The sequence below is a fragment of the Equus caballus genome, chromosome 9, assembly GCF_041296265.1.
Source record: "Equus caballus isolate H_3958 breed thoroughbred chromosome 9, TB-T2T, whole genome shotgun sequence".
NCBI lineage: Eukaryota > Metazoa > Chordata > Mammalia > Perissodactyla > Equidae > Equus > Equus caballus.
In genome coordinates this window covers 28372963-28387695 of record NC_091692.1, presented here as the reverse complement: position 1 = coordinate 28387695, position 14733 = coordinate 28372963, and the positions used below count along the sequence as shown (strand labels likewise).

The window sequence follows — 14733 nt, the reverse complement described above, 5'->3', positions numbered from 1 at the left end:
ATTGGTGTGGTACATTTGTTACAACTACAAAACCAACATTGATAGCTTACTATTAATCAAACTTTGGCCTCTATTTGAATTGCACTGGCTTACCCAGTAATGTCTCTTCCAGGGTGCCTTCTAGGACACCACATGCCATTTAGTTGTCATGTTTCTTTAGCTTTCTCTTGGCTGTGACAGTTTCTCAGACATTCCTTGTTTTTGATGACCTTGACGATTTTAGGGAGTACTAGTCAGGTGTTTTGTAGAATGTTCCTCAGTTGGGATTTGTCTGATGTTTTTCTCATGGTTAGACTGCGGTTGTAGGTTTTTGGGAAGAAGACCACAGAGGAGAAGTGTCCTCATCCCATCTTCTTAGGGACACCTACTCTCAACATGACTTCCCACTGTTGATGTTGACCCAGATCACTCAGCCAAGGGAAAGTCTGCTGGTTCCCTCCCCTGGGAAATCTGTTCCTTGGCAGCAGGTCACTAAGTGCAGGGCACACTCAGGTGCTGTGGAGGGGAGGAATTAAGCTCCTTCTTCTAAATGGGCTCACATGCTTTTTAATTCTCTTACTTTCCTCACAATAACCAGCACCTAATATAAATAAAACTCTTTCTTATTCAATACTATAGTAATTTAAAAATTTGTCTAAATGCTAGTAGGGGAATGATGTGTTCTTTCTTTCTTCTTTCTTTCTTATTGCAAATGTACATTTCAGCTATGTCAGGGTTAAACAGGTTTTTATTGGCTGGCTTTGGCACTTAATTACCATTTATCATTTTTTTTCTTACGGGAAAATGCATTTTAAGACCTAACTGACTCACTAACATACTTCAGAAACAAAATGCACTTAGCAGTCGGAGGCTATTATGAAGTATAGAGAGAAACCCAGGGCTCCCTCTTTCTTTCTGCATCAAATCTGAACCCGTGATTCCAGCTACGGAGACACTTCATTTTAGACCCTAAATTGCATCCCATTGTATTTTCTTTTACTCAACTCGTGTTGTCATGACAATTTGGAAATTAAAATATCGGGGCATTTCAACCCTCCAAATTCCTCTAATGATCATTTTTGGTACTTGTATCCCTTAGCAATCATCTGCTCCTTCCCTAACTTATGTCTAAACTTTAAATTCCTTAGTATTCCTCTAAATTTTGTTTAAAAGACATTTTTGTTGATTTTTTAGCATTTCTGAAGTCTCTATGCTTTTGGAGATTTAACTTTTTGAAAGTCATGGTCCTCAGAAGAGGTGCAGATTATTTGTCTGGGAAACTTTTTCCAAGAATATTTATCAAATGTCTGTTGTATTTCAGACACTGTGTTAGGCTTTGGGCACATAGTATACACATGGAAGATTAATGGAATGTCATAAATCATAAAGGGTCTTATATAAGATCTTTCTTTAATTCTCCACTTTGCTACTGAATGCAAAACTAGACATGTCACTCTTATATTTTAAATTCTTCAAGAATCTCTATAGTTTTTGGGAAAAATCATTACATCTTATTAGTTTATCCCTTAAGGATTGTGATATTGGGCAGACTTTCAAACTCTCACAGTCTCATTTGATTCTGTCTTTTTTTAAATGGTGGTTAAGCGTCTGTCTGAGTTCCTTCACAAATGTGTCATAAGGTCTCAATAAAGCAATTGTGTTTGAAAAACTGGGTACTACATAATTTTATTTCCTCTTGATAGTAAACTTTTTATTTCATATTTCTTATATTAAAAACCTATGTGTTATTCTGTTTATTTAAATTGAAGCCTGAAGAATGGAGAGGAGTTACAAAAATGGGTCTTGGGGTGAGGCGAAGGAGAGTGTGGCCCAGATGTCTGGAGAAGACAGGAAATCTGCCCATATCTGGGATTGTGCGGTGAGGGGCATCCTGGCACAGAGAGGGCCAAGAAACAAGAGCAGATAGCTCCAATATGATGGCTTCCTACCAAGTCTTAGAACAGTCCCAGAGGACACTTCTGCACTAATTTGAAATGACTGGATCTGAAGTCCTATAAACTTCTCAAAATTATGGTTGATACTTTAAGTGTAAAATCTGAGGTTTGGTAGCTTTCTAGATGGACTTCAGAGAAAGGTTCTGGGACATATACCACTGGCTTATTTATCAAGGCAGCTGTCTCAGCAGCATTCAATTACTTCAGAAATTTAAGATTAGCTCTTTTTTTTTCTTTTTCTCAAAAGAAGCTTTTATCAGTGAACAAAAAATAACAGAGGAATATAAATATGGATAACTACCCCGGCTTAGTCTGCTTAGGCTACTATAACAAAGTACCATAGACTGGGGGGGACACAAATACTCAGTCCATAACAAACTGCAAGTGGAATCCTTAATTTGCCTAATGTCTAACCACTGACTTTCCTGGCTGACGATAGCGGACAGCTGGGTCTTCTCCTTTATTTCACCTCTACCTTTTCAGGGTCAAATAAACTGAGTCAAAATATTTAATATTGACTTTGTTTTACTCCCTACCTCTCTTCTGAGTTCATATATTCCCTCTCTAAACTTGGGTTGTAAGAAAATAGAAACATACTCTAGGTGGACCCTAACAAACTTTGCTTTTCATGCTTCAAACTCACCTGATATGAATCTTTTGGGCAAATGTTAGCATTAATGCATATTCGGATGTGGCTTCTGTGTTGGAGCCTACTGGATGAGCTAGAAGCCTAGTGGGAACTGTGTGGGCTTTCTGCAGAATGGGGAGGTTATCCTGTCCCCCCCCATTAGCTGCCACAGAACAAGGTAGAACCTTGAATGGGGAATCAGAATTGCAAGTAAGGGCCCTAGGTAGACAGACAAAGAGCCAGGCCTTGTTCTCTTGGCCTAGATGTAAAGATGAAGGGTATGAGTGAGATGAAGAGATGACCCTTACTCAAAGTAAGAATGACCAGGCTGGAGGTGGAGGATCTCACAAAGGAGGATCTGAAGTGAAGACTTCAAGAAAATGAAATAAGTTCTATGGATACATGGAGAAGAGCACCCAAGAAAGAAAGAACAGTGCATGCAAAGACCCTGGGCCTTCCTGGTGTGTTTGAGAAATCATAAGAAGAGTACAACTGGAGTGGAAGGAGGGTAGGAGTGGGTGAATAGTAAGAAATAGGGTCAGAGGCAAACTGGTTGCCCAGGGGTCAGATTATGTAGAGCCTTGAAGCCCAGTATGAAAAGTTGCCTTTGTATGTGGTACAAGATGAGAAGATGTTGGATGAATGAGAGTCAGGGCTGGCTTCCTGGGTGTGTGACCAGTGCAGGTGCACAGGGCTCCATGCTTGGAAGGGCCTCATGCTCTAATGCGCTGTAGTTGCCATCTTTTAACTCTTGAATGTGTATTTGGTAAGTGAAATCCAGTGGACATTAGAGCATGTGCCAAGGGCTTGGAGCCTCAGCTCAGGAGTGGTCCTGCCTCCTGTTTTCCCAACTCCCTGTCTCCTGAGGATGGGTTTCAATGACCCACTCACCACCTCCTGATGCTCCAGCTCTGCCTGGCCTCTCCCTCCATACTCTCACCCTATCCTATTATCACTGTTGCCCTCCATCCCCAGTGGGGTCCTGAGCACAGAAGCTGGGAGTGTTGGGGTGGGCGTGGGCCACATGGCATTTCAGGGTGAGGCAAGGTGATGGTCTTTCCTTTCCTGGGCTGGCTGCACCAGGTGCATTTAGCAGGGGCCTCTCGCCTACCCAGGATCCAGGCAATGAGCATGTCCCAGTGTGAAGGCTGCAAACTCTTAGAGATTGCTTGTCCAATGTGGGTTGGGGCAGAGGCTCATGGGAAGGGAAATTAATTTCCCTGCCCTAGCCTGGGTCCTGCATTATCATTTTGCACTGGGCCCCACAAATTATGTAGCCAACCCTGATGTGAGTTGATAAATAGCATGATCTGACTTGTTTTTCACAAGGATCACTGACTGATGTGTTGACTGTGGGAGAAGGGTGAAAACAGGAAAACCAGTAAGGAGGTAAGGATCCAGGTGGGAGATAATTGTGAATCAAATCCGAGTGGTATCAGGGAAGATGGTAAGAAATGGTCAAATAAAAGTAGACTTTGAAGGTAGAGCCAAAAATATTTCCTGGCAGACTAGATATGGGGTCTAAGAGAAAGAAGTGGTCAAGGATGACCCCATCTTTTTCTGGCTTGAGAAACTAAAAGGACAGAGTTGTCATCGACTGGAATGAGGAAGGAGGAGCAGATTTTTGGCAGAGGGGAAGATTGGAGGTTCAGTTTCAGACTATTCAGATTTGAGACGTCTATTAAGCATATGAGTACAGATGTTGAGAAAGCAGTTGAGTGTATTCTGGGGTTCAGGGGATATATCCAGCCTGGAGAAATGAATACGAGAGTCATCAGCATATACTTGGTTTTTTTAAACATAAGATTTCATGAAATTATTGAGGGAGTGAGTGTACATAGAGAAAGATTTGAGGATCAAGACTGTTTAAGGATAGAGGAAATGAGAAAGAATTAGCAAAGAAGCAAGATTTTTTAACCAAGAGTTTGTGGTATAGTGAAAGCCAAGCGAAGAATATATTTCAGTGAGCAGGGAGTGATCAACCAGGTCAACTGCTGCTGAGGGGTTCAAGTAAGATGAGAACTGAGATGTTTAGTAAAGTGGAGATAGATGGCTGTGGACCTGGTAAGAGCAATTTCAGTGGAGCGCTTGTTGGTTTATTTGAGTGTGTTCAAGAGGACAGGAGAACAAGGACTGAAGAAAGCCAGGTCAGGCAACTCTAGAGGAATTTTGTTGTAAAAGGTTTCAGAGGAATGCAGTGGTAGTTAGAAAGGGAACTGGAATTAAAAGAAGTTTTTGGTTATTTTGTTTGTTTGTTTTGCCTTTTTTTTTAACTACTGGATAAAAAGGACATGTTTCTACGCTGATTGGGATCATCCAGCAAAGAGGGAAAACTGATGATTGTGGAAATTAGTTTTGAATTTGCTCTTGAGCAGTGAGAGGGGCTGGGAGCTGGTGAACAAGTGAGGTCCCCTTGTAGAGGCAGGAGGCCCAGTAGCGGGCAGGGGAGGTGCAGAGCTTTGTGGGTTCTGTTCTGATTGCTTCATTTTTCTCAACGAAATGGGAAGCAGAGTCATCAGCTGAGAGTGAGGATGGAGAAGGAGGTGTTTAAAGTTTGAGAATGGAAAATGAGAAAAGAAAGAATAATTTAAAAGAGTAGAAAAGCAAATGGACCAAGAAGACATGGAGTGATTGCTGAGCAGCCCTGGGCTCCACTTCATATTTAAGGTTATGAATCCAAAGTAAGTGCAGTGAGCATGGCCGCACCCCTTCTCTAGCCACAACAGTTGCACAGCCTCAGGTCTGCAGTGGAGAGCAGGGTTTAATCAGGGTTGGTGTTTTGTCAAGTAAGAGGAGCAACAGAGATGAAGATGTGTTCGCAGGAGTGCTAACGGTCATTGACCATGGTATTTAAGCTGTATAAGGAGAAAGGTGAGGGAAAGAAAGGGTTAAGGGACATGAAAATGAGGTAGAATTGAGTCCAAGGGTACTTGAGGAAGGGAGCTAATCATTTAGGAGGGATTAATCAGAGAGTGGGATGCTCAAAATTGAGATTGTGAAACTGTTGAGTAATGATATAATTTAGGCTATAACAATGGGAATGAACCTCTAAGTCAGGATGGAAGATAAGATCTGAAAGGAAAGGAGATCATAGTATTAACAGGCTAGGAATCTGTATTAAAAAACACTGATTCTGAAGCAGAGGGTCCAAGGACTGTGTTTTGAGGAAACACCATTTTAGGGAGAGGTGACTAGCTAAACATAAATTTTTTAGTTCAATCAGAAATCATGAGGTGGGGGAAAAACACAAAGACTACTAACAGAATGTTGTGTGTTGAGTGTGCTGGACACGATGTCAAACAGTTACATGCATCGTTTTATTTATTCCTGGCAACAAAACTGGATACTCGAGATTGTTATCATTCTTACTTTACAAATGATGAACATGAGGGCCAGGGAGGCTACACGATATGCCCAAGGACACCTCTGTCTGAACCTGAACTCTGTGCTCTTAACTATTATGTCTGTCTCCCCTGAGAGGTGCAGTGATTATGATAGAGCAGGTGATATTAAAATCTCATCCAGAGATGTGAGTAATACTTATGGGGTTAGAGACTCTTGAGAACAATATTGTATACAAAGGCCAGTAATATGCATTATCTCATCTACTCCTCATATAAAGCCTGAGTATTAAGCAATTTGCCCTGATCATGGGGCCAGTGAGTAGCAGAGACTGGATGTGAAAGCTCATCCTCTGACCTCTTACTGTATACTCCCTCCGCTAACTTCCGCCATCACTTTCCAGGCATGGTTCAGACAGAAACTTTAAAAAGAGTCTAAACAGTTTTGAATAAATGTATTAAGGAAACCAATACTAGTTATTTCATTTTTAGAATCTAACAGGATAAGTCTGATAATTCCTATGTTTCCATGGGATATCAGTTAGTACAGAATGTAGCATTCTTCCTGTTGTGGAATGTTTTTTCTACACACTCATGCACTCATTCAACTATAATTTATTGAGCAAATAGTCTGTGCAGGCACTAGGCTAGGTGCAGAGGATACAACTGAATAAGAAATATCCCTCCTCTAAAGGAACCTTCAGCCAGCTCTAGGGCTTCAAAACCTGATACTCTACAGGGCTTTTTCATGCCTGGTGCAATTTAAGGCACTACATTTGACCTAGAATACACTCTATCCCTTAGGACCCAGTTACCTAAGAGATCATTCCTCTCCCCGATGTTTTGGCACAAAATAAGATCAGCTGTAGTGCCTGGGAGATGGAATTTTAGCTTTAGACCTTGGGGAAATAGACCTGGAGTGTCTTCCAAAAAAGGATTTTGCTACTCTAAGAGGGTCGAATTTTAAAGCTAGATTGAAAAATATACCCTTTGCCTGGCATTCTAACTGGCTCAGTGGTTCTGTATTCATGCTCATTCACCACTTGACCACGCCTTTTGCTAGAAATACTGGATTTGTACATGCCACGTAATGTTTATGGACCAGCCCTGGCAGTCTAGTGGTTAAGATTTGGTGCTCTCACCTTCACACCCTGGGTTTGGGAACCACATCACCCATCTGTCGGTTGTCATACTGTAGTGGCTGTGTGTTGCTGTGATGCTGAAAGCTATGACACTGCTATTTCAAATACCAACAGGGTCATCCATTGTGGACAGGTTTCAGTGGAGCTTCCAGACTAAGACAAACTAGGAAGGACTTGGCCACTCACTTTCGAAAACATTGGCTACGAAAACCCTATGAATAGCAACAGAGCATTGTCTGACATAGCGCCTGAAGGTGAAAGGATGGTGCAAAAAGACAGGGCAGGGTTCCACTGTACGTCCACAGGGTCGACTCAAAGGCACCACCAACAATGCAATGTTTAGGAGCTCTGTGGCCCAACATCTTCCTGCTAGACTGTCATGCAAAGGCCAAGTAAGGCAGCAGTCTGTGAGAATAAAGAACAATTAATTCAGGGCTGGGGCAAATTCCACTTTGTCCAGGTTGGTGCTAAAACAGCAGATGAGCTGTAGCACAAGATGTCTGGGGTGGCTATTTCTACATGCAGAGAACTTGGTGCACTTCTACTTCAGCATGCTACTAATTAAGAATGGCATATACCCTACTTCAAACTCAGCCTGCTGTCTACAACAAGGAAGGAGGGAGGGTGTTATGTTTTGCCTCCAGATTTAGACAACTGGTGCTCTTAGTGGCAGTGTAACACGTGTTGCCTCACTTCCCTCGTCTTAAAACATGTGAGTCACAGGATAACTTAAGAATTACACTCCCTGTCTCTTACACTGCACAAATTAAGTGAGACAAATCAAAGACTAAGTTTTCTTATTTTTTAAAAAATGAGGATCCTACACGTATTGGGTTTTTAATAATCTTTTCAAGTAGCAAACATTTTATATTCTCTTTCTATCTAATTTGGTGCAGCACTCTGATCACAGATTTAATTTACTAGAGTCATTTCTGGAGTTGTGGAATCACACATCAAGTCTGCAACTCCTATAGCTTTAAGAGAAGGTAATTCTCGTCCCAGAGTAAGAGAGGTGGCGCCAGCTCCCAGCTCTGCCACTCCCCGCCCGCGGGCAGGTACTCAGTTTCTCCCGGCTGCCAGCCCCGCCCCGCCGCCCGGCCGCCCCGCCGCGCTCGGAGCCACCGCCAGGGGTGCTGCGCTTCCCACCTGCTGGAGGATACGGCCGAGGGCCACTGCCCAGCCGCCTGGCCCACCGCTCCCCTGGCTTGGCCGCTTCCCGGCCACGGAAAGCCAGTAAGGGATATTGGCCAGGCGGCGTGGGCCTGGGCCGCGGAGGGCGCCCGAACCGCCTCCTCACCTTTTCCAGCCTGGGCGCTTCGGCCTACGGGAGAAGCCCGGAGCCTTCGCGCTGCCAGCTCCTTCCCCCGAGGGCGCGGGCTCGGGGCTCCCGGCGCATCCGCCCGCTCTCCGCAGCCCGCGCGGCCCGGGGCTAAGCGCTCCGCTCTGCGCCTCCGCGGACCCTGCACGCCCTCTTCCTCCCCAGCTCTCCAAGTCCGGACATGCCCCCTGTCGCTGCCAGCATTCGAGGCCCTGGCGTCCGAGTTAAACCCAGTCTCCCAACCCACGCCCCAGCTGCACACCCGGTGCAGATCAGCACCGAATACAAAGAGGCCTGTGCGTCCCTAGCCCTCGCCGCCGCCACACCCGCCCATGCCCACTCTTCTTCGACCTCCACGATGGCTGGACGCTGGGATCCCTCCTCTCTGAGCCCTCCTGCCCCTCCCCCAGTGTTAGTCAAGTCCACCTAGCGTTCTCCGAAATCCCGTGAGCTGGGGCCCACGACCGTCTCCCTCCGACCTCTCGGCCGCTCCTCCCGGCAGCCGGGACCGGCCAATCCCCCACCCCCACTCTAGCCGCTGTTCCTGTCCCGGCCCCTCCTCCGGGGCCCTCCTCCTCCCTCGCCCCTCCCGAGCCGGGGTGGGAGCGGCGGCAGCTGGAAGAGAAGGGATGAGGTCATCCTCTCCCTCGGAGTCAGCTGGTGGAGGAGAGGAAGCGGGAGGAGGGAGCGCTCGCGAGGGGAGGAGAGGAATGTGCAGGTCCGAGGAGCGCCGCGGCGGCCGCTGCTGCTCCTGCTGCTGGCGGCGGCGGCGGCTCGGGCGGCAGCCGCGGGGCCGGGACGGCGCGGAGCGCGGGCGGCGGGCAGGGGCGCGCGCTGGGTGCCGCGAGCAGCTTGGCTCCGCGCAGGCAGCCAGGCGGCGCTCCTGCCGGCCCCAGGCGCACCGCTAGCCCGGCCCAGCGCCCAGCCCGGCGGGCGGCGGGCGGCGGCGGGCGGCAGGCGAGCCGGCTCAGGAGCAGGAGGAGGGAGAGCCGCGCCGCCAGGGAGGGAAGCCGGGGCGAGGCGAGGAGGTGGCGGGAGGAGGAGACAGCGGGGAAAGGTGTCAGATAAAGGAGGGCTTTCCTCTGGTTTGGAGGCATCATGGCCGCTAAGTCAGACGGGAGGCTGAAAATGAAGAAGAGCAGCGACGTGGCGTTCACTCCGCTGCAGAACTCGGACCACTCGGGCTCGGTGCAGGCATTGGCTTCGGGCTTGCCGTCGGGGTCGGGAGCCGAGGACGAGGAGGCGGCCGGCGGCGGCTGCTGCCCGGACGGCGGCGGCTGTTCGCGCTGCTGCTGCTGCTGCGCCGGGAGCGGCGGCTCGGGCGGCGGCTCGGGGGTCTCGGGCGGCCCGGGCGGCGGCGGGGCGGGCTCGGCGGCGCTGTGCCTGCGCCTGGGCAGGGAGCAGCGGCGCTACTCGTTGTGGGACTGCCTCTGGATCCTGGCCGCTGTGGCTGTGTACTTCGCGGACGTGGGCACGGACATCTGGCTCGCCGTGGACTACTACTTGCGCGGCCAGCGCTGGTGGTTCGGGCTCACGCTCTTCTTCGTGGTGCTCGGCTCGCTCTCGGTGCAAGTGTTCAGCTTCCGCTGGTTTGTGCACGATTTCAGCACCGAGGACAGCGCCACGGCCGCCGCCGCCGCCTCCAGCTACCCGCAGCCTGGAGCCGATTGCAAGACCGTGGTCAGCAGTGGGTCTGCAGCCGCGGAAGGCGAGGCTCGCCCTTCCACGCCGCAAAGGCAAACATCCAACGCCAGCAAAAGCAACATCGCCGCCGCCAACAGTGGCAGCAACAGCAGCGGGGCCACCCGGGCCAGCGGCAAACACAGGTCTGCGTCCTGCTCCTTCTGCATCTGGCTCCTGCAGTCACTCATCCACATCTTGCAGCTCGGGCAAATCTGGAGGTACCGTATCAGGGGTGGGGGAAGAGGCAGATCCGCTGCTGCTACTACATCCCCACTGCTTTGCTTTTGCACGAAAATCGTTTAGGGCTGCTGTGGTAGTAACCCTAGTCACACTCTTTCCGTTTTTTTTTTTTTTTTTTTTTTAACTGGGTTTTGCTATTTTAAATTTGTGATCACAACCTAGGGTGGGAGGGATGTGAGAACCAACGGAAAGGCAGCAAAGTGGTTTTGATCACCTCCTCCCTTCTGTCTCCCCACTCTGCTTCACTGACTTCTCTTTCTTTATATGCTACAACCCCTCCCCCTCCCATTTTCAGTGATACTGTTTCAGTGAGTAGGAGAGGATTCCTGTCACGTCTTCTAAAATTCTCTTTTTATCATGTTGAATTTGAAGCGTATGTTGCAATTTGGATGGCTTCTTTTGTTCCCTGAGAAAAATTGCTAATTCTAGTTAGATGAGAGTTGCTGCTGCTCAAAAGTACCGATGTTTTAATGATCACTGCTATAGAAGTACTGCGCTCCAACTGAAGTAAGGAGATGGCTTGTCTTTTTTGGAGAACATCTGTATCTGTATCTATATCTATATTTATATCTATCTCCAAATATGACTAAGTACTTTATGAGACCTTGACTTACTTTTCTGGTGCACTTTCTGATCATCTTGCAATATCCCGCCCATATCTGGTTTCTCATATAACTAAGAACCCTTGGAAAAGAGGTGGTGCACTTGTTAACTTTAATCATACTTGGCATCTTCACTGACTGCTTTCCTACTTGTTGTCTGATCCACCAAGTCTTTTATCCACCAGATATCACTTCCACATACAAACTGGAATACAAGGCTAAACTTGTTTCGGGCAAAGGGAACCATCATTTGAAGTTACTGCCTGGATTTAGGAATATAATGAAACAATATGCTCAGGAATGTGTTCCTCTGACTTTCATATGTTTTTAGTAGCTTTTTGAAGTGACATTTTATGTCTAAAAAAATTCTTTGTATGGAAGCTTTAGATGCTAACATCCAGAGCATTTTTGGTTTAATATGAGTTAATTGGTGTGCAGTGTAAGTAAAATGAGGAAACTGCCTAGCAAGTGCACTGATATGAGGCTACGTTCTGCTATGCCAGTGTCCTTTTCAATTTCATTTGTAGTTATTTTTGTGGTAAAAGACATTATAAGTCAACTACGCTGAGGTCTTCCATGTGGAAACAACTTAGAGAATTTGTGGAGTAGAACTAAAAACTTCTTTTTGTTTATGGTGAGCAATAATGTTTTCACTGAGAGGAGTGAGTGTGATTATTTTGCAACCTTTCCTGCAACCATTCCTTTGTAAAGTAGGGTAAGCATTTCCATAGACAGTGATCTTTCAAATTGTGAAACTTTTTTTTTATTTCAAGCAGATACTTTCTGGAAAGTAGTATATGATATACAATCAGACAAATTGATGTTGGAAACCTCCATGTCTTGGACTCAAAGGACTTTTTGAAATGTCAGTTCAATGTGCTAGCTGTATTTCCCATGGTTGACTTGTGCAAAGACTTACAGCTTCATGCTCTTCAAGTTAGATGAAGAACTCAAATGCTTGATTTAATTACTGAAATTGTTTAGTGGTAGGATGCATGTGATTATCAGTTTTAATCTGATAATGTGGTAAATGAAGCTGAACGTTCTACTTGTTACCTTTTGCAAACTTTCTACAGGATTTGAAAATCACTTACTTTCAATCAGATTTAAAATTTCTAGATTTATGTAAATCTAAATCTAAATCTATGTTAGAAGTGCAAACACTTCTCAATTCTATTAACTGAAGAACTCTCGCTGTTTCCTACAGATTGATGCTTTATGAAAAATCTTATGTCAAATTTTGGGAACTGAAGAAGTCATTTTAATTATAGTTGTGTTGGCTAGACCTTGTAAACCAAACATTTTCCCAAATGAAAAATATTTGGTTTGAAATGATAGTTAATATCTCAGAACATAAAATGCAGAAAGTGAGAAATAATCAGGGAAAGAAAAGGGCCTAAATACATCTTGGCGAGACCACAATCGCTGGGTGAACCAGCCATACAGAAAAGCTATCAAGGGAAGTAGGGATGGCAGGGTGAGGTTGAATACAGAAGGAAAACCACAGGCTGTCAGAAAAATGCATTAACCTACCCAGCCCCGGAGAAACTATGGTCACATATGACTCCTCTGTGTTAAGTGTTTCTACAATGTTTTCCTTAGAGGTTTTGAAGTCTGTTTCGCTAACGCATGCTTATCTGGGAGGAAGTATTGTTGGATCCAAGAACAGCTAGATGAGATAATTCAGACTTATGTATTAAACACATTATTCTGAAAGGGTAGACAAATATCTGAAAATATTTCCACTCTGAAATTATTGTATTAGATCATTATTTTAGACTGCTATGATTCCCTAAATTAGGAACACTCCTCTGCCTCTTCTAGCTTTTCTTTTCAATGTGTGGTACGCAAATGTTGCAGAAACACCAGGGTACTGGATGGTTCAAAGCTCAGAGGTCATTATTTATGTTTTAACATGTTGCTTTCTAACGTCAATAAAATAGATTTTAGCTAGGTTGCTAACTGTTCATTGTACTTCCATGAAATTCTAGTTAGTTTAGGTAAGGGCTAGATTCTAAAAGCTTTCTGTAGATAAAATCCTTTGAAATAACATCAAAGTGTTTGCTTGTTCAGAAATAGCTATTTGAAACAGTTTTGTATTTGTTTGACAAGATTTGCATGTATTCATACATCGATTACGAATGCAACTGCTGAAAGCAAATATACACGTTAATTTTAATTAAAGTTTACTAATGGGAGATTAATGGCAGCATTGAAAGTCATGGGAATTAATGCTGGGAAAGAACCATTGGAAATAATGAAGTGAACTTTTGCTGCCATGTGAAAAGAGCATTTACGACTTTAAAGGAACTGTGCCTGAGAATGAATGAGAAAGTACTTTTCTTTCTTGTTAATTTCATGTAATTCCAGAAGACACAAAGAGTGCAGTTCAGCCAGTGAGAGTCACAAATGCCCAATCAGTCTTCATGTTCATGATCACTTATATGTAGATGTCTTCTTCCTTCAGAATTTATGACTTACTCTTAAAATTCTACCTGAATTTCTCCAATGTATCTATGTACATATTTAGTTGTTTTCTAGCAAATAGGCACGTTGCAAACAATAACTCAAGGGATGGTAGAGTGGGGATTATTTTTATTGTTTTGGTTTTTGTTTCTGACTATCTATCATGAGAATCATGTGAGGAAGACCAGGTGAAAGAAAGCTTTTTCTGCTTTTCTCATGCTCGATATTACACAAGCGATTATCATGTGGTCCATGTTCAGATAAATTGGGAAAATGACGGATTAAAGAGAGTTAAACAGATCTCTCTACAGCAGGACTTCTCGGAGCCTTTAATAAGTTAATGTGGAGTTGTCAGTAACTTTTTAAAGGCACACTTATTAAACACTCTTGTAATGATGTGCGAAACATTGTTCTATGCCATTCTTAAACCCAGCCAAACAAAAATAATAATAACAACAATTTTATATGGCACTTTAAAAAAAACTCTACAAATGGTCTTATATTCCTTATCTCATCTAAGTTTTACAGTCACCTAAGACGAAGTCGTTAGTATCTATATATGTGAAAACTGGCTCAGAGAGATCGAGTAACTGGCGCAAGATTACCCCACTATTATGTGTTGTAGCTCAGAGTCAAAACCTGGTCTGTCTTACTCTAAAGTCTATGCTCTTTCTGGCTCCATTAGTCACCTCCAAATGCCAACTTGGATAATAAGGACAACAATGTATAAAAATGACAATTTACCTTTACTAAAGAGGGCAAAGTGGGAGAGGGAGCTGCAGTTTAGACAAGTTAGGAGATCGTTCCAACAGCACACCAGTAGTTAAATGGCAGAACAGAGACTTCAGCTCAGATCATCTGACTCTAAGCCCACCCTTCCTCTTACTACACCATTCGGACACGCTGAGGCTGTTGCATTAAATCCAGACTGAATAACATGATCTTGTAGTGGTGTTAGTGATTAAATGGCATCGTGTGTGTGAATAAGTGAAAAGTGCTTTGCAAATAATGAAGAGGTTCTAGCGATAAGGAATGGATAGGAAAATAGAGAACATATAGATTATACCTTCATCTACTGAAAAAGTACTTTATTGATCCTGAGTTAGTTCTGATTTCTGGTAGAAGTCAGGCAAGATTGGTACCCTGTCCTGAGTTGACTGAATGGTCATTTTCAGTGTATCTGTGCTCCCTCTACTGCATATTAATTAATTTATTCATTCATCATATCTTAAGCACCTACTCTATGCAAGGCACTGTGCTAGCTACTAATTATCCCAAGATGAATAAAACACACATCTTCTTTCAAGGAATCTACTGTCTGATAAGGAAGACAGAAAAAAGAACAGACAATTTTAATACAGGGAAGTAAGCACCATGAT

The 14733-nt window shown here is 44.6% G+C and overlaps 1 protein-coding gene across 6 annotated transcripts in view; it reads left to right on the top strand.

Moving 5' to 3' along the window:
* Positions 1–8972: 8972 nt before the first annotated feature.
* Positions 8973–14733, top strand: part of XKR4 (XK related 4) — a 422454-nt gene continuing 416693 nt past the window's right edge. For all 6 annotated transcript variants that reach the window (XR_002810312.2, XR_002810311.2, XR_011421289.1 and 3 more), the window contains exon 1: positions 8973–10264. Coding sequence is in view for 1 of the 6 variants with exons in the window: in XM_023648595.2 (XP_023504363.2) it covers positions 9462–10264 (803 nt within the window). In the remaining 5 variants the exon portion in view is untranslated. The remainder of the gene's footprint in view (positions 10265–14733) is intronic.